Below are 20,067 nucleotides of genomic sequence, written 5' to 3' on the forward strand. Positions count from 1 at the left end.
TCAGGAAAGAAAGGATTCGCTGAACATGAATCCAAATGGATGAAGAGTAGTTCACCAAACTTAGAAAGGGGTAAGGACAGAAGGAACATAAAGGAAGCCAGGAAAACTTGAAAGTATGTTGTACCTTTACAGGTCAAACAGGCAATAGGAGAGTGGAATGTATGGGACATGGTGGTGAGAAGGAAGGGAATTTGTGTTTGCAGATAAAGCTATTTAGGGCCAGACTCTTTATTATTATTATTTTTAGTGTGGTAAAATATATATAATACAAAATTTGTTATTTTAACCATTTTAAGTTTATAGTTCAGTGGCATTAAGTACATTCAAAAGGTTGTGTAACCATCACCACTATCTATTTCCACAACTTTTTCACCATCCCAAACAAAAACTCTGTACCTATTAAGCAATAACTGCCTCCCTCTCCTAGCCCCTAGTAACCTCTGTTCTACTTTTTGTCTCCATGAGTTTGTCTATTCTTAGGTACTTTATATAAGTGGAATCATACCATATTTGTCCTTTTGTGTCTGGCTTATTTCACTTAGCATAACGTTCTCAACAAGGTTTATCCATGTTGTAGCATGTATCAGAACCTCATTCCTCTTGACGGTTGAATAATAATCCATTGTATGTATAGACCACATTCTGTTTATCCATTCATCTGTTGATGGACACTTGAGTTGTTTCCACCTTTTGGCTATTGTGAATAATACTCCTTTGAACATTGTTGTATAAGTATTTGTTTGAATCTCTGTTTTCAATTCTTTGGGGTATTGCTGGGTCATATGGTAATTCTATGTTTAACTTTTTGAGAAACCACCAAAATGCTTTTTACAGTGGCTGTACCATTTTACATTTCTACCACCGATGCACAAGGGTTCCAGTTTCTCTATGTCCTTGTCAATACACGTTATTTTCCTTGTTTTGTTTGTTTTTGTTTTCTTTATTAGCCATCCTAGTGGGTATGAAGTGGTATCTCCTTGTGGTTTTGATTTGCGTTTCTCTAATGACTAATGATGTTGAATATCTTTTCATGTGCTTCTTGGCCATTTTTATCTTCTTTGGAGAAATGTCTGTTCAAGTCCTTTGCCCATTTTTGAATTAGATTGTTTTTTGTTGTTGAGTTATAGGAGTTCTTTATGTAGTCTAGTATTAAACTCTTATCAGATATATAATTTGCAAATATTTTCTCCTTCTTTGAGTTGTCTTTTCATTCTGTTGATAGTGTCCTTTGATGCATAAAAGTTTTTATTTTGATGAAGTCCAATTTTATCTATTTTTTATTTTGTTGCCTGTGCTTTTGATGTCATATTTAAGAAATTATTACCAAATCCAAGGTCATGAAGATTTTCCTCTATATTTTCTTCTAAGAATTTTATAGTTTTAGCTCTTAAATTTAGGTTTTTGATCCTTTTGAGTTAATTTTTCTGTATGGTCTGAGGAAAGGGTCTAATTTCATTCTTTTGCATATGGTTATCCAGTTGTCCCAGCATCATTTGTTGAAGAGACTCTTTTTTCCCACTGGGCATCCTTGTTGAAAAATCAGTTGACCATATATGTGGGGGTTTATTTCTGGGCTCTCTAGGGGTAGACTCTTTTTTTTTTTTTTTAATATTTATTTTTTTTAGTGTGTGTGTGTGTGTGTGTAAGAGAGAGAAAGATCAGCTCTGAGCTAACATCCATGCCAATCCTCCTCTTTTTGCTGAGGAAGACTGGCCCTGAGCTAACATCCATGCCCATCTTCCTCCACTTTATATGGGATGCCGCCACAGCATGGCCTGACAAGCAGTGTGTTGGTGCACGCCCAGATCTGAACTCGGGCCGCCAGCAGCGGAGCATGCGCACTTAACTGCTACGCCATGGGGCCGGCCCAGGGCTAGACTCATAAAAGCCTTATGTGCCATACCAAGGAATTTTGATTTCACCTTCTAGGTGATAGGGAACAATGTAATCAAATTTGTATTTTGAAAAGATAATTATAGATGTAGTATGGAGGATAATTGTAAAGAAAAGAAATTGAAGCCAAGATCAGTTGGGAAATAGGTTACTGCAGAAGTTTAGGCAAGAACTATGGGCCTAAATTTAAAACAATAGCAGCAAGAATAGAGAATAATAGATTTGAAAGCCTGGTTAATTTGATTTATAACTAAACTGTAAAGTAGATGGGGCTTGCAATTCCCATTTTCTAGATGAGAAAACTAAAGCTTTTGAAAATGATTTGCCTCTGATCTCTAGTACCTGATGTTGGAACTAAAACCTAGGTCTTCAGATTTCTAATCCAGTAGTGTTTCCACTATACCATGGTTACTTTCTTGGATGGAGAATTATAAATAGTGAAGAACAAGAGATCAGTTTTGGGACTGGTCATATTTAACATTTTTAATGAACGATTTAGAAAAAGTGCACAATGTACAGATGGCAAACTTGAAGGGGATTAACCACAGAAAGATCATTATGCATTGGGGAAAAACGTCGAAGCTTCAGTGGAAGCATTTAGGAGAAAATAATTCAAAATGTACTTACTTATGGGATAATTAGCTATAAGCTATCAAAAAAGCATTTGGGAATAGAGTAATACATTGGGAAATTCTGTGAAATTCCCAATGTATTGTTTTAGCCAAAAAGGCTGAATTTTGGGGACAGCAAGGTAGGTACGGGGGACAGTATAGAAGATATTCTACCCTTTTACATAATAATAATAGCTGACATTTATTAAGCAGTTACTGTGTGCCAGGCACTGTTGTAAGCATGTTGTTTATCTTAGATGTAATCCTTTTTACAACCCTGTGAGGCAGATAATATTCTCATTTTACAGATGAGGAAACTAAAGCACAGAAAAGTTAAGCAGTATGTCCAAGGTAATGGAGCTAGTAAGTCATGGATTCAAAATTCAGACCCAGGCAATTTAACCTTAGAGCCTGTTCTTTTAAGTACTATGCTCTTGGGCCACTACATAATCACAGTCTTTCCTTGCCTTTGTTCAGTATTGATTACATGATGTAAGTTTAAGAAAGGTCCAGAGAAGAACAACTAAAAGCAAGGGATGAAAGAGCAGTTACTAGAGAACCAACTAAAAGTGGAAAAAACTTGGAAGATCATATGACTGAAGAATATGGATATATAAAATTTCCATACCAAATTCTGAAAGGTAGTATATATTATACATATTCTACTTATAAATGACCCATTCTTATAGCTTATGCTGCTGCCCTAATGCCATATGGTATCTCTTACCTTAACTAGAAGAAAGGAGGAGACTGTTTTACAGCTTAGTGGGGAAAGTTTCTTAATGGATTTTACTTCCTTAAATGGTGCCCCTCCCCAATACAAAAACGTTTACACCGTGTTGTTATGGTGCCTGGAATGCCTTGAATTAGAGATTTATTTGAGTTAACATCCTAGTATCCTAGTGTTCATATTTTCCAAATTGAAAATCAGGACATGATGCCTGGAAAAGAATTTTTTTAAAAATTGTGGTAAAAAAACCCCACATAAATAAATTTACCATCTTAACCATTTTTAAGTGCACAATAATGTTAGCTATATGCATATTGTTGTACAACAGATCTCTAGAACTTTTTCATCTTGCAAGACTGAAACTCTATACCTGTTGAACAAAACTCTCCTTTTCCTCTTTCCCACTCCTCGCAGAAAAAGAATTTTTTTTGATTTGAGAACAAATTTTAATATAAAAACCTTTACAGTGGCACAAAAGTTAAATCATGTTTAATTGCACATATAAGGAATCCCCTTCATTAACAGAACACAATTATATTAAATTGGAACCTTTGGAAAGTCTAGGACATATTTCACTCCAGGCGCTGAAAACAGAAGTGAACTTTCTAGTACAATTATTTTTGGGAAAATTAGTATCAGAAGACTAAGGGCTAACTATACCATCACCTTTTTTATTTGAAAGTAACAGGTATCATAGCTGAGGTAACTTTCACAGAAAGTGAGCTGAAACCCTATTTTGGCCTTCTGCAGGTAGAAAGATTATTGTTGAAAGTTAGTTCCTCTGGTAGCCTATGCTGGGAACAGCTTAAACACATTCCCTTAGGGGCTGGCCCGGTGGCATAGTGCTTAAGTTCATATGCTGCGCTTCGGTGGCCCGGGGTTTGCAGGTTCGAATTCCAGGCGCGGACCTATGCACCGCTTATCAAGCCGTGCTGTGGCAGATGTGCCACATATAAAGTAGAGGAAGATTGGGCCGGCCCTGTGGCTTAGCGGTTAAGTGCGTGTGCTCCGCTGCTGGCGGTCGGGTTCGGATCCCGGGTGCGCACCTACGCACCGTTTCTCCGGCCATGCTGAGGCCGTGTCTAGGCAACTAGAAGGATGTGCAACTATGACATACAACTATCTACTGGGGCTTTGGGGGAAAAAATAAATTTAAAAAAAATGTTTTTTTTTTAAAGCAGAGGAAGATGGGCACGATGTTAGCCCAGGGCGAATCTTCCTCAGCAAAAAGAGGAGGATTGGCAACAGATGTTAGCTCAGGGCTAATCTTCCTCACCAAAACAAAAACAAAAACCCACATTCACTTAAATCCACTCTAATCAGGTTTTTGCCCCTGACATACCACCAAGTGTCCTTTTCAAGGTACCAATGATTTCAGTGTTGCTAAATCCAGTGGTTAATTCTCAGTCATCATCTTACTTCACTTATGAGCAGCGTTTGATACAGTTGATTACTCCCTCCTCTTCCTTGAAACACATTCTTCATTTTTTTTTTTTCTGTGAGGAAGATCAGCCCTGAGCTAACAGCCGATGTCAATCCTCTTCTTTTTTGCTGAGGAACATCGGCCCTGGGCTAACATCATGTCCATCTTCCTCTACTTTATATGGGACGCCGCCACAGCATGGCTTGACAAGTGGTGTGTCAGTGCGCGCCCGGATCCGAACCTGCAAACTCCGAGCTGGCAAGGTGGAGCGCACGCACTTAACTGCTGGGCCACCAGGCTGTCCCCTAAACACGTTCTTCATTTTGACTTTTAGGAAATCTAGTTTGCCTTCTACCTCACTAGCCATTCCTTCTCATTTTCCTTCTCTGGCTCGTCCTCAAATGGCTCAAATGGAATGCCCCAAGGCTTAGTCCTTGGACCTTTTCTTTATCTACACTCAGTGCCTTGGAGAGCTGTCATGCCACCTCTTTAAATACCATCTGTACACTGATGATTTTCAAATTTATATCTCTTGCCCAGACTGTTCCCTTGAATTCCAGGCTTGATATCCAGCTCCCTACTCATCATCTCCTCTTGGATGGCAAAAATTGTTTTGGATTTAATCTGTCCAAAGCCGAACCATTGATCTTTCCCCCACCCCAAAACTTCTACTCACTGTCTTCCCCAACGCAGTTAATGGCAACTCCTTCCTTTCAGTTCCTCAGGCCAGAAACTTTGAAGTTATTCCTGTCTCTCTCTTACTCATCCTTACATCCAGTTTAGCATCAAATCCTATTGGCTCAGCTTCAAAATACATCCAGAATCTAAACACTTCTCCCTACCTCCATTACTACCACCCTGGTCTAAATTACTCTTATCTCTTGCCTAGATTATTGGTGATAGCTTAACTGGCCTCCTTTATTCTGTCCTTGCTCATACTTTAATCCATTTTCAACATAGCATCTTGTTAAAATGTCAATTCGATCATATTCCTTATCTGCTCAAGATACTCCAAAGGCTTCCATCTCAATTGCAGAAAAAGCCTAAGTCTTTACAGTGGCCCATAGGCTGTATACCATCTGCTTCCCTTGCAGTTCTCTGACCTCATCTCTTACTAACCTTCTTGTTGCCCACTTCATTCATGCCACACTGGCCTCCCTGATGCTGCTTGAAATAGCAATCATTCTCCTGTGTTAGGGCTTTTGCACTGGTGTACCATCTGTCTAGGTCACTCTTCCCCCAGATAGCTGCATGGTAATTCTCACTCTTAAAAGTCTTTGTTCAAATGACACCGTCTTGTTGAGGCCTTCCCCCTCTTCTCCATCTCTAATGTATTTTCTCCACAGTACTTATCAATTTCTAATCTATTGTATGATTTCTTTTGTTTATTGTATGCTGCTCCCCCACACTCCCAAGGAGAGCAGGGATTTTTGTCTGTTTTTGTGATTTGCTGTATCCCCAGTGCTTAGAACAGTGACTTGCACAAAATAGGTACTCAATAAATATATGCTGAATAAATTAACATAGGAAGAAATTAAGTGTACCCTTAAGACCTAAAGCAGGATTTGGCAACAGTGGTGGCTAGTCTTGGCAGGAGGTGGCTGGGACATGACTGAATTAGAGGAGACCTGGAAGTGGAAGGTGTAACTAGGGCCTAATAGCATAAAAAATTAGGAGCATGTTGGAAGAATGGGGGACAGTGAATGTAATGAAATTTTTATCTATAAAAATTAACATCATGCTAATGTAGAATCAATTTAAGTTTTGGTTCTGATTTTAAAGGATGCAAGTAGTTTCTAGTAGTGAAAAGAAAAGGGAAGGACACTCTGCTGATGATGCACGGACATAGGAAAGAGTAGTTTAATTGTTAGATATGGTTAAAACTAGCTTGACTGGGGGCTGGCCCCATGGTCTAGTGGTTAAGTTCGGTGTGCTCCGCTTTGGCATCCTGGGCGCAGACCTACACCATTAGTCGGCAGCCATGCTGGGGTGGGCACCCACGTACAGAATAGAGGAAGATTGGCACAGATATTAGCTCAGGGCAAATCTTCCTCAAGCAAAATAGGAGGATTGGCAACATATGTTAGCTCAGGGTGAATCTTCCTCAAAAAAACCAAACCAAACCAAAAAAAACTAGCTTGACAATGTCAAGGAGACCTTTTCTGATAACTTGATAGAGAACGTGATGCCCACCTTATGGAAGGCATTAAATGCTTGGTAGAAGAGTTTTAGATTCTACACTATGGGCAATAGTATTCTACTCTTAGATCGTGACTATAAGAAAGACTTGATGGAAAACAAGTTTTTGCAAAGGTGTTTGTCGCTACTGTTTGGAAATAGATAAAAGTGGGAAAAGACTAGTGGTAGATTAGATTTCTTCATTTATTTATTCAATAATAATGTTGAGTGCCTGCAGTGTGCCACTGGATACAGGGGTGACCAAACAAAAAAGATCTCTGCTCTTATGGAGCTTATATTCTAGTGCAGCTAGATGAGAATAGTCCACATAGATCAAGGTGGCTGCCATGAACATAAAAAGAGTTAAGAGTCAGGTCTGAGAGAAATTGCAAAAGAATAATTGGCAGGAGTTTGTGATAGCTTGTGTGGAGTGTGAATGCATGCAGTTGTAGGTACTAATGGGCTGGTGGATAGGATGAGAAGAGAGAAGAGGCAGGAGAACCAAAGGGATGATGATGAAGATAATGGGGAAATTGAGAAGGGCTACTAATATGTGGAGAAACTATTTTGATTTTTTATGTTTCAAGGATTAGTGAGACATGCAAGTGGAAATACCTTAAGGGTTGGATATGGCAGATGGGGAGGAGACTCTTACTCTCATACATTCTGAGTCTGCCTTGCTTTCCCTTGCAAGTCTGCTTTGCCTTCCCTACCCACCTCTCATTTTCTCCTTCCCTTTCATAGTCCTCCACCTGCATCCCATTATGTGGCTTAAAATTTATCATTCACTCGACATGCCCTCTGTGGGTCAACTGGAGGCACTGCTCTGTATCTTCCTCATTCAGCAGCCACCATCTGAAACACTGGTTGCTGTGGTAGAATGAGAGAGTGGTGAATTGTGCTCCCTATAATTGCTTATGCCTGGAAGCAATTCATGTCATTTTGCTCACATTTCATTGCCCTTCCCTCAACCCAACTTCAAAGGAATGGAGAAGGGCAGTCCTACCAAGTGCCTGGGATGAAGACTAGAAATATTTGCCTATACTAATGACTGCCAAAGGCCTTGATTTTTAATTCATTTTAACATGAACCTGAGGTAGAATTTCAAATCCTTGAAATTTAAAGTTTCTAAACTTCAAACCTGCACATTCTTGGGAGAGTATATGAAAAAAGAGATTAGAACTGCCGTACAAACTATATTTGTTCTTCAACTTCATCTGGACTGCTGATCCTTTTCCTTCTTCCTTTCCTGTAGTCCTGTTTATTCTTTACTTTCTTCCCTATCCAGCTAAGATTCTGTGGTCTGTTGTTTCAGTTTAGTTTCTTGCCATTATTCTCTCTTTTACATGGCTATATCAAGCACAGCTGGAGAAAATCATATAACCAGATTAGTACTTGTAGAAATTTATGATGTTACCCCAACTAGTTTTCAATGGTGCCTTAAAAATTACATTTCTCTAACTAACACACCCATTCCAACAACTTTCAAACTTCTATCCTCAGACCTCCCCCCAACCATTTAAACTCCTCTCTTTCTTCTGCAAGCTCAACAGGTGATCTTGTCTCCTGCTTGACTAAGAATTGGACAGGAACTGATACGACTTCATGAGCAAATCTGCAGGCATACCTACATCTCTACCTATATGTCTTTCCTCCTTATTAGAATAAAAAAGTTTCATCCTTTCCCCAGGACAAGCCTCTCTACCTGTTCTCTGGATCCAAACTTCTCCACCTTTTCAAAGACCTTGTACCATTATTAATCCAGTCTCCCTCTTATAGTCAATCTCTCTGTCTAATACATGCTCCTCAGGACTTAAAAAATACTTGACTCTTTCTTCCCCTTTCGAGTCAAATTTCTTGAAGAGAGAATTGTCTTTTTTCACTTCTGCATTTTCTCTTTCTACTCCTAATATCTCAGCATCTTTTTACCCGGCACTCTGTGCTCTTGGCTTCCATGACACCAGACTCGCCTGTTTTTCTTCTCTCTCTCAGTTTACTTCTTAGTCTCCTTTGCTGGCTTTGCCTCTATTCATCGTTAAGTGTTATAGTTCATAGTTTTCTGTCTGAGATCCTTTTCTCTTCTCATTCTACTCTCTTCCTAAGTAATCATATTCACTTAGAAAACTTATGTTGATGACTCCAAAATGTGTGTCCTTTACACAAATCTCCCTCCTGTTCCTTGTATATTGCTGTATTTCTAGGCCTTTTACAGTGTCTTTCATGTAGTAGGTGTTCAATAAATATTTTCCTTGTGACTGGCTGACAGATTGAATGAATAAACAAACTTTGCAGTGATTCTTTATGATTCTTCTTAACAGACCAAGACCAAATACTTTGTATCCCCAGGCCCAGCACGTAGTAGATACTCAGTAAATGCTGTATAAATGACTGATTGAATAAAAATGAATGGGTGAATAAAAAACTTTGTGGTGATTCATTATAGCCAACCAAGACCAAAGACCTTGCTTATTCTCTTTAAAAATGTAACTGGGTATAGCTTAAACTAAAACTGGCTTCAAGAGAGACTAATTCTTTTTTTTTTTTAGGTGCTTGTTTTGATATTGTTTATTAGCACAGTAACAAATGCAGACTTAAGTAGTCCACAACATATAACCAATCCACTGAGCAACTCCTATTCCACGCCTTACAGTTAACAGCTTAAGGTATTTTACTACAGGTTTTCCAAGTCCTGATTTAAACCTCTAACCTTTTCACAATAAAGTAGATTGGCATATAAAATAAAATACATAACTACTCATTTCTTATAGGGTGTCTTATAGCCATGTGTCCATTTTATATAAATGAGATGACAGTCTCTAAAAAACTGTTAAATATCAATGTTCCCTTCCAAGAAGGGAAAACAAATTCCAATTCCTTAAAACAAAAAAGTGTGGGGGCCGGCCCGGTGGCGCAAGCAGTTAAGTGCGCGCGCTCCGCTGCGGCGGCCCGGGGTTCGCTGGTTCGGATCCCGGGCGCGCACCGAAGTACTGCTTGGTAAGCCATGCTGTGGCGGCGTCCCATATAAAGTGGAGGAAGATGGGCACCGATGTTAGCCCAGGGCCGTCTTCCTCAGCAAAAAAAGAGGAGGATTGGCGGATGTTAGCTCAGGGCTGACCTCCTCACAAAAAAAAAAAAAAAAAAAACAAAAACAAAAACAAAAAAGTGTGTAGTCTTAGAAGGACTTTACATAAACGGCCATGTGTGTAACCTGTACAAAATTAAGCTGTTTTAAATTTACAGACTACAAGCAACTGAACCCAAATGTCTATTCTCTGTACTACATTTCAGCTAATATTGCAGAACTAATGACAGTTTTAAAAGGTACTATTACCAATTCTGTCTACTGTAGCAAGATACCTTAAGTTACAACAAAATCTTAGGAAATAAGACTGAATCATATGTTATAGAAATACCCTACTCTTTACCAACTCCCACCCTCCCCCACCACTTCAAAATCATAAGCAGCTCTCTCTGTGACAGACAAATAAGGTAAGAATTGTGAAAACCCAATTTATGTAGCGTATCTCTTGGTCCACTGTCTGGCCATTCTGTCATGTTCTCCTCTGTTGGTCATGTACTGAGTGGCAATACTTCCTACCAAGGGATCGGCAGGATTACAATCTGTAAGAAGTGAGCAGATGGAAAGGAGGACTTTAGAAATGGTTAGTGCTGGACTCCAATTATCTTTCAATATGTCCAAGCAAATAACTCCTTGACTGTTAATATTACAGTGATAGATTCTTGTCAGAAATGTAACCTTTGGAGGCTTGAAAGGATATTCTGGTGTAAAAGTGATATCAAGGAAGAATACACCACCCTCATACACTGATCCTGGAGGCCCTAGAATGGTTGATCTCCATTCATAGATGTTATCACCTTTGGGACCAGCACTGCAGTTGGGTGGAGGGTCTAAAGTGATGTCTGCCAGTTCCTTCTGAATCCTCGGCTGTCCTCACGCCCACCCCCGGCAGGGGGCCCCCCAGGCCGCCCCGCGTCCTCAGTCATGAAGCCAACATGGCCGCTCCCCGCGAGGCCCCTCGGGCCCTGGCCTACCGGCCCGCCGTCGCGGGCTGCCGGAAGAGAGACTAATTCTTGAACAGATCAAGTAAAAGTTACAGTTGTGTTTGGAATATTGACTCAATAATATGTGTGCAGGGTAAGAGTAGTAAGAAAAAAAGGTTAATCACCTACCTGATCTAGTATATGCACACAGGTCAGGAGCACAGACTCTGGTCTGGGACTGCTTGGGAAAATATCCAGAATCTCCTGTAGGCATATGATATAGGGCACAGTTTCTTCATCTGTGAAAAGGAGAAAATAATTTTGCCTACCTCATAGGGTGGTTGTGAGGATTAAATGCAATAATACTTGTAAAGCACTTAGCACAAGACTTGGCACAATATAAGCATTTAATACCCATTAGTTATTATTTAGTGATATTCCATTTTGATCCAGGTGATATAGGTGCCAGCCAAAGACATACTATAGGTGAGTAATCGCTAAACTTGGCTGCTTATCAGAATCACTTGCACTTTTTGAAAAAAGATTCCTGGGCCCATCCCCAGACTGCTGAATCACACCGGAGTGGGGTGGGGGAGGCAAGAATATATATTTCTTAAAGGTCCCCAGGTGATTCTCAGCATCAACCAGATTTGGCGGTTAAGTTATAGGAGATAGAATTGTCTCTAGAAATCATCTGAGTAAGAGATATAATCAGGAAAAATGTTTCTGATGTGGAGAAAAAGGAGCCAGAAATGACATCTGTAAAAAGCCAATTGTATATTTAACCTTTGGGATCAGTGGTCATAGTTGTGCTGATTGCCCAAGAACAGGTCATAATGAAAGTGAAGCATGCACAGCTGAGCCATTTTCAAGGTCCCAGAGTGGAAAGAGAAGCAGAGCAACTGAGCTGGTAACAGCTGCCGAAATTAATTCAGAGTAGCCATGTGGGATGGGGAAAGCATTAAAAGAGCTTCAGATGGAGGTGGTAGAAATATAAAATTTAAGTTTTAGATATTGGAGGAAGAAAGATTAGAGGAAAATAGATGAAGTAACTGGGGATGAGCAAGAAGTGCAATAGGAAAATATCAGGAGAAGATAATTCTTACTGAAAAAAAGAGATAACATAGGCCTCAGAAGAGAGAAAAAAAAGAAGAGATCTCAGGAAGGATAGTAAGCACATTTTAAGAGATTAACATGGGGCCAGCCCTGGTGGCCTAGTGGTTAAGTTCGTCACGCTCCGCTTCAGTGGCCCGAGTTCGCTTCCCAGGCATGGACCTACACCACTCCTCTGTCAGAGGCCATGCTGTGGCAGTGGCTCACATACAAAAAGAGGAAGATTGGCAGCAAATGTTAGCTCAAGGCAAATCTTCCTCAGCAAAAAACAAAAAAGAAATTAACATGGAAAAGGCCAAAGTGAGCATGGATAATCAGCCTACTATAGATAGACTCCAAATCCCAGAGAAACAAGTATTACAAAAGGGGAGAGGTAAAGTAAAGCCTAAGGCAATGAAGTTGATAACAGGGAAATAAGGGAGTTCAGAAGAAGTCTTGAAGGGTAATTAGAATTATACAAATATGAATAAAGTACAACTTAAGGTAGGAGAGTATGTAGTACAAAGGGTGTGGAACATATAAGTCTAGGGAGTCATTCAGCAAAAATTTATTGAGTGTTTATTGGTGTCAGGCAGTATGCCAGATGATGGACACACGGGGATGAATGAGAGACACTGTTCCTGTTCTTGTGGATTCTCATTTCTGATAAACCTTGGGCATAGAAAAGAAATAAGGTGACGTTCTTATTGGAAATAGGACTGCGTGTGATAAAAAAAAATGTTTTGTTTTTGAAAGGACTGAATGTGAGGCCCTTCTCAGTAGACTCTGGAGCCAGGCAAGATATTTGGAGGATTTTTTTTTTTTTAAAGATTTTATTTATTTATTTTTTCCCCCCAAAGCCCCAGTAGATAGTTGTATGTCATAGCTGCATATCCTTCTAGTTGCTGTATGTGGGACTCGGCCTCAGCATGGCCGGAGAAGCGGTGCCTTGGTGCGTGCCCAGGATCGGAACCCGAGCCACCAGCAGCAGAGCGCGTGCACTTAACTGCCAAGCCATGGGGCCGGCCCTATTTGGAGGATTTTTGAAGGATCTGGGTTGGAGTCTATCTGACCGTAGATGTAAATTAGGCAAGGGGATGGAGGCTGTGTTTGTGAATGTATGTGTGTCTGTGTGTCTGTCTATCTAGCTATCTACACACACCTATCTCTCATCCCCAAATAAATTTGAAAGAGAAAATAATTAATTGGTATCTTTCTTGCATATTTTTATTTTTATTTTATTTTTTTATTGATGTTTTAATGGTTTTTAACATTGTGAAATTTTGGGTTGTGCATTTTTGTTTGTCCATCACCATGTATATGACTCCCTTCACCCCTTGTGCCCACCCCCCACCCCCACTGCCCCTGGTAACCATAGTACAGTTTTCTCTGTCCATGTGTTGGTTTATATTCCACATATGAGTGAGATCATACAGTGTTTGTCTTTCTCTTTCTGGCTTATTTCACTTAACGTAATACATTCCAGGCCTATCCATGTTGTTGCAAATGGGACGATTTTGTCTTTTTTTATGGCTGAGTAGTATTCCATTGTATACATATACCACATTTTCTTAATCCAATCGTCAGTCGAGGGACACTTAGGTTGCTTCCACTTCTTGGCTATGGTGAATAATGCTGCAATGAACATAGGGGTGCATAAGCCTCTTTGGATTGTTGATTTCAGGTTCGTTGGATAGATTCCCAGTAATGGGATGGCTGGGTCGTAGGGCATCTCCATTTTTAAGTCTTTGAGGACTCTCCATACCGTTTTCCACAGAGGCTGCACCAGTTTGCATTCCCACCAGCTGTGTATGAGGGTTCCTGTTTCTCCACATCCTCTCCAACACTTGTTGTTTTTTGTCTTGGTGATTATAGCCATTCTAACGGGCGTGAGGTGATATCTTAGTGTTGTTTTGATTTGCATTTCCCTGATGATTAGTGATGTTGAACATCTTTTCATGTGCCTATTGGCCATCTGTATATCTTCTTTGGAGAAGTGTCTGTTTGTTTCCTCTGCCCATTTCTTGATCGGGTTGTTTGTTTTTTTGTTGTTCAGTGGGTGAGTTCTTTATATATTATGGAGATCAACCCCTTGTCAGATGTATGTTTTACAGATATTCTCTCCCAGCTGGTGGGTTGCCTGTTCATCTTGATTCTGGTTTCATTTGTCTTATAGAAGCTCTTTAGTCTGATAAAGTCCCACTTGTTTATTTTTTCTTTAGTTTCCCTGGTCTGGGTAGGCATGTCATCCGAAAAGATTCCTTTATAACCAATGTCAAGTAGTGTGTTGCCTATATTTTCTTCTATGAGTTTTATAGTTTCAGGTCTCACCTTCAGGTCTTTGATCCATTTTGAGTTAATTTTTGTGAATGGCAATAGCAGATGGTCCACTTTCATTCTTTTGCATGTGGCTGTCCAGTTTTCCCAACACCATTTATTGAAGAGACTTTCCTTTCTCCATTGTATGTTCTTAGCACCTTTGTCGAAAATCAGCTGTCCGTGTATGTGTGGTTTTATTTCTGGGCTTTCAATTCTGTTCCATTGATCTGTGTGTCTGTTTTTGTACTAGTACCATGCTGTTTTGATTACTATTGCTTTGTAGTATGTTTTGAAGTCAGGGATTGTGATGCCTCCTGCTTTGTTCTTTTTTCTTAGGATTTGTTTAGCTATTCGGGGTCTTTTGTTGCCCCATATAAATTTTAGTATTCTTTTTTCTATTTCTGTGAAGAATGTCCTTGGGATTCTGATTGGGATTGCATTGAATCTGTAGATTGCTTTAGGTAATATAGACATTTTAACTATGTTTATTCTTCCAATCCACATGCATGGGATATCTTTCCATTTCTTTATGTCATGATGGATTTCTTTCAATAATGTCTTGTAGTTCTCATTGTATAGGTCCTTCACCTCCTTGGTAAGACTTATTCCTAGGTATTTTATTCTTTTTGATGCAATTGTAAATGGTATTATCTTTTTGAGCTCTCTTTCTGTTAGTTCATTATTAGCATATAGAAATGCAACTGATTTTTGTAGATTGATTTTGTACCCTGCAACTTTGCTGTAGTTGTTGATTGTTTCTAATAGTTTTCCAACAGATTCTTTAGGGTTTTCTATATATACAATCATGTCATTTGCAAATAGTGAGAGTTTCACTTCTTCGTTACCTATTTGGATTCCTTTTATTCCTTTTTCTTGCCTAATTGCTCTGGCCAAAACCTCCAGTACTATGTGGAACAGGAGTGGTGAGAGTGGGCAGCCCTGCCTCGTTCCTGTTCTCAGGGGAATGGCTTTCAGTCTTTCCCCGTTGAGTATGATGTTGGCTGTGGGTTTGTCATAAATAGCCTTTATTATGTTGAGGTACTTTCCTTCTATACCCATTTTGTTGAGAGTTTTTATCATAAATGGATGTTGTATCTTGTCAAATGCCTTCTCTGCGTCTATTGAGATGATCGTGTGGTTTTTCTTCTTTGTTTTGTTGATGTTATGTATCACGTTGATTGATTTGCGGATGTTGAACCATCCCTGCGTCTCTGGTATAAATCCCACTTGATCATGGTGTATGATCTTTTTAATGTATTGTTGTATTCGGTTTGCCAATATTTTGTTGAGGATTTTTGCGTCAATGTTCATCAGCGATATTGGCCTGTAATATTCTTTCTTTGTATTGTCTTTGTCTGGCTTTGGTATCAGGGTGATGTTGGCCTCGTAGAATGATTTAGGAAGTGTTCCATCTTCCTCTATTTTTTGGAATAGTTTGAGAAGGATGGGTATTAAATCTTCTTTGAATGTTTGGTAAAATTCACCAGAGAAGCCATCTGGTCCTGGACTTTTATTTTTTGGGAGGTTTTTGATTACTATTTCAATCTCTTTACTTGTGATTGGTCTATTCAGATTCTCCATTTCTTCTTGGTTCAGTTTTGGGAGGTTGTATGAGTCTAAGTAAGAATTTATCCATTTCTTCTAGATTGTCAAGTTTGTTGGCATATAATTTCTCATAGCATTCTCTTATAATCCTCTGTATTTCCATGGTATCCGTTGTAATTTCTCCTCTTTCATTTCTAATTTTATTTACTTGAGCCTTTTCTCTTTTTTTCTTAGTAAGCCTGGCTAAGGGTTTGTCGATTTTGTTTATCTTCTCAAAGAACCAACTCTTTGTTTCATTAATCCTTTCTACTGTTTTTTTGGTCTCAATTTAATTTATTTCTGCTCTGATTTTTATTATTTCTCTCCTTCTGCTGACTTTTGGCTTCGTTTGTTCTTCTTTTTCTAGTTCTGTTAGGTGTAATTTAAGGTTGCCTATTAGGGCTTTTTCTTGTTTGTTAAGGTGGGCTTGTATCGCTATGAGTTTCCCTCTCAGGACCGCTTTTGCTGCATCCCATATGGTTTGATATGGCATATTATCCTTTTCATTTGTTTCCAGATAGTTTTTGATTTCTCCTTTAATTTCATCAATGATCCATTGGTTGTTCAGTAGCATGTTGTTTAATCTCCACATTTTTGTCACTTTCCCAGTTTTTTTTTCATGGTTCATTTCCAGTTTCATAGCCATATGGTCTGAAAAGATACTTGTTATGATTTCAATCTTCTTAAATTTATTGAGGCTTGCTTTGTTTCCCAACATATGGTCTATCCTAGAGAATGTTCCATGCGTGCTTGAGAAGAATGTGGAGTCAGCTGTTTTTGGATGGAGTGCTCTGTAGCTCCTAGTAGGTCTACTAGGTCCATCTCGTCCAGTTTTTCATTTAAGTCTACTATTTCTTTATTGACTTTTTGTCTGGATGATCTATCCATTGATGTAAGTGGGGTGTTAAGATCCCCTACTATTATTGTGTTGTTGTTAATGTCTCCTTTCAGGTTTGTTAATAGTTGCTTTATGTACATTGGTGCTCCTATGTTGAGTGCATATATATTTATAAGTGATATGTCTTCTTGGTGGAGTGTCCCTTTTATCATTATATATTTCCCTTCTTTGTCCTTCTTAACCTGTTTTATCTTCAAGTCTACTTTGTCTGATATGAGTATAGCAACACCTGCTTTCTTTTGTTTGCCATTAGCTTGGAGTATTGTCTTCCATCCTTTCACTCTGAGCCTGTGCTTGTCTTTAGTGCTAAGATGTGTTTCCTGAAGGCAGCATATTGTTGGGTCTTGCTTTTTAATCCATCCTACCACTCTGTATCTTTTTTTTTTTTTTTTTTTTTGTGAGGAGATCAGCCCTGTGCTAACATCCGCCAATCCTCCTCTTTTTTTGCTGAGGAAGACGGCCCTGGGCTAACATCTGTGCCCATCTTCTTCCACTTTATATGGGACGCCGCCACAGCATGGCTTGCCAAGCAGTGCGTCGGTGCGCGCCCGGGATCCGAACCAGCGAACCCCGGGCCGCCGCAGCGGAGCGCGTGCACTTAACCGCTTGCGCCACCGGGCCGGCCCCCACTCTGTATCTTTTGATTGGAGAGTTCAATCCATTTATGTTTAGGGTAATTATTGATATATGAGGGCTTAATGTTGCTGTTTTGTCACCTATTTTCTGGTTCTTTTGCGTTTCATTTGTTTCTTGTCCCATTTGTTTCGAACTGCCAATTCAGTTTGGTTGTTCTGTCTTATGACTCTTCTAGTTTTCTCTTTGTTCATCATATGTGGTTTTGTTTTGATTATTTGTTTAGTGGTTACCTTGAGGTTTGGGTAAAAAATCTTGTGTATGATATAGTCCATTATCTGATGGCCTCCTATTTCCTTATACTAAGTCAATTCAATCACTTTCGTCTTCCCCTTCTAAGTCATTCTTGTTATACCTTATTCTATCTTGTGTTGTGACTGTGTGTTTACAGTGATGAGGTTAAATTTCTTTTTGGTGAGTTCCTTCCTTTGATCTTTGATTTTAGTATTTAAGTGGTTGCTAACCTATTCTGGTAAAGATCTACTATTTTTCTGAGTTTATCTACCTATTTTTCTCCTTGCTCCAAGCTTTGTATTCCCTTTCTCTTCTTTTTTTCAGGCCTGAGGGCCTTCTTGAGTATTTCTTGTAGTGGGGGTCTCGTGGCCATGAACTCCCTTAGCTTTTGTTTATCTGGGAGAGTTACTATTTCTCCATCATATTTGAAGGATATTTTTGCTGGATAGAGCATTCTTGGCTGAAAGTTTTTGCCTTTTAGTATTTTGAATATATCATTCCAGTCTCTCCTAGCCTGTAAAGTTTCTGTTGAGAAATCCGCTGAGAGCCTGATGGGAGTTCCTTTGTACGTTATTTTTTGTTTTTGTCTAGCTGCCCTTAATATTGTTTCTTTGTCATTGACTCTGGCTAACCTTACCACTAGGTGTCGTGGAGAGGGCCTTCGTCTGTTAATATATTTAGGTGACCTGTTGGCTTCGCTTACTGGTATTTCCTGCTCCTTCCCCAGATTTGGGAAATTCTCAGCTATTATTTCCTTGAATAGGCTCTCTGTTCCTCTTTCCCTCTCTTCTCCCTCAGGAATACCTATAATTCTTATGTTACATTTCCTAATAGAGTCAGATATTTCTTGGAGTCTTTCTTCATTTCTTTTTAGTCTTAGTTCTTTCTCCTCTTCCATCTGGAGCATATCTGTATTCCTATCCTCTAAAATGCTAATTCTTTCCTCCATATTGTCAGCTCTGTTCTTTAAATATTCCAGATTCTCCTTTATGTCCTCCATTGTGTTCTTCATCTCCGTCAGCACTGATTGGTTTTTCTTTATGATTTCAATCTCTTTTGTGAAGAAACTCCTAAACTCATTGAATTGTTTGTGTTGTCTCGTATTTCGTTGAGTGTTTTTATGATAGCTATTTTGAAATCTCTGTCGTTTAGATTATGGATTTCTGTGTCTTCGGGGTTGGTTTTTGGGTGCTTGTCATTTTGCTTCTGGTCTGGTGATTTCATATATCTTTGCATTGTGGTTCCTGTGTTGGCTTTGTTTTTCCTCATCCTGGAAATCTCTGGTTGCAATTTCCACCTGCCACCACTGTGTGGTGGTAAAGGGCTGTGTAGTCTAAGCCCCCTGCGCTCTGCCGCAGTTTTTCTGCTGCGATCCGCAGTTTTTTTCCTTTTTTTTCTCCCTGCTGCGATCCACGGGTTGAGTCTCTTGATCTGGTCTGCCGCGGATTGCTTGGTCTGGTCTGCCTTGGTCTGGTCTGCCATGGATCGCTTGGTCTGGTCTGCCGCAGATCGCTTGGTCTGGTCTGGTTGGTTGAGCTGCAGGGTCCGGTTTGTGGGGGGGGGGGCTCTCTCTCTTGCCCTCTGGGTCCCTGGCATGGGGGGCTTCTCGTTAGCCCCTCGTTATCCGCTCTCTGGGGTGCTCAGATGTTGATGGTAGCCCTGTGGCTCTTCTGAGTCCTCTGTGTGGGAGTTTCCCACTGGCTGAGAGAGCCAGAAGAGCTATGGTTTCCCCACCGAGGGCCGCCCCTCCCCCCTCTCTGGGAGCCTCGCAGACTGGGATTGCTGATCTGATGGGGAGGGAGAGGAGTTCTCCTTACCTCTCCCCACTTCCTCTGGGGACCCAGCACATTCTACTCTCAGATGTGGGGCAGTGTGGATCTTTCCAATCTAGCTTTTCACTGTCTGGGATTCCGTTGTTGGTCTGTGACTGTTCCTTTTGTTGTATCTTATCGGGGGAAGAGTTCATGGGAAAGCTCACTCCGCCCTGATGCTGACGTCACTCTTTCTTGAATATTTTAAATAAGGGTATTTTGGGAAAAGTCTGAAAGCAACCAAAAAGGAACCTATGAAGCCAGACAATGAGAATGCCTTTATAAAATCAGGATTAAGTAATAGTTCTTAGAGTGTATGTGCTGTTACCTGTTTGGAATATACTTGAAAAAAAAAGAAAATACTCCTATAGCATTGCCAGTTCAACAGAGAGTATATATATGTGGTGGTGGGGAGGAAAAAATTTTTCCTCTACCCTTTCAGGTTCTTTGGCTGGCCTAATAATTAAATTGATACAAGACAGATTAACAGGAGAAAAACAAATTTACTTACATATGTATGGGAGCTCATAGAAATATGAAAGCTCAAAGAAGTGACCAAAGCAGGCAGCTTTTATACCTTTTAGACAAAGAAATAATAAATTTGTAAAGAACTGACAAGACGAAGAAATTTAGGCTTGGGTACTAATCAGTGAAGAAAC

At 39.8% G+C, this 20,067-nt stretch overlaps 2 protein-coding genes across 3 annotated transcripts in view; one reads left to right on the forward strand and one right to left on the reverse strand.

Moving 5' to 3' along the window:
• GOLM2 (golgi membrane protein 2) overlaps positions 1 to 20,067 on the forward strand; it is a 117,208-nt gene that overhangs the window by 21,395 nt on the left and 75,746 nt on the right. The window lies entirely within an intron of this gene.
• LOC131405245 (ubiquitin-conjugating enzyme E2 E1-like) lies at positions 10,276 to 11,111 on the reverse strand. The gene is made up of 3 exons (XM_058540340.1): positions 11,027 to 11,111; positions 10,889 to 10,926; positions 10,276 to 10,781 (listed from the first exon to the last, which is right to left on the reverse strand). Exons 1-3 carry the CDS (start codon positions 11,109 to 11,111, stop codon positions 10,347 to 10,349), a joined length of 558 nt encoding a protein of 185 aa, XP_058396323.1. The 3' UTR covers positions 10,276 to 10,346.

Source organism: Diceros bicornis, chromosome 5 (genome assembly GCF_020826845.1).
Source record: "Diceros bicornis minor isolate mBicDic1 chromosome 5, mDicBic1.mat.cur, whole genome shotgun sequence".
NCBI classification, from domain to species: domain Eukaryota; kingdom Metazoa; phylum Chordata; class Mammalia; order Perissodactyla; family Rhinocerotidae; genus Diceros; species Diceros bicornis.

Excerpts from the sequence above, each read along its gene's own strand:
- LOC131405245 (XM_058540340.1), bottom strand. The coding sequence starts at position 11,111 with ATGCCTACAGGAGATTCTGGATATTTTCCCAAGCAGTCCCAGACCAGA. Across the intron at positions 10,927-11,026 it reads GTGTGCATATACTAGATCAG|AATTAGTCTCTCTTCCGGCA; the intron begins GTAGGTGATTAA and ends GATCTGTTCAAG. Across the intron at positions 10,782-10,888 it reads CAGCCCGCGACGGCGGGCCG|CCGAGGATTCAGAAGGAACT; the intron begins GTAGGCCAGGGC and ends GCGTGAGGACAG.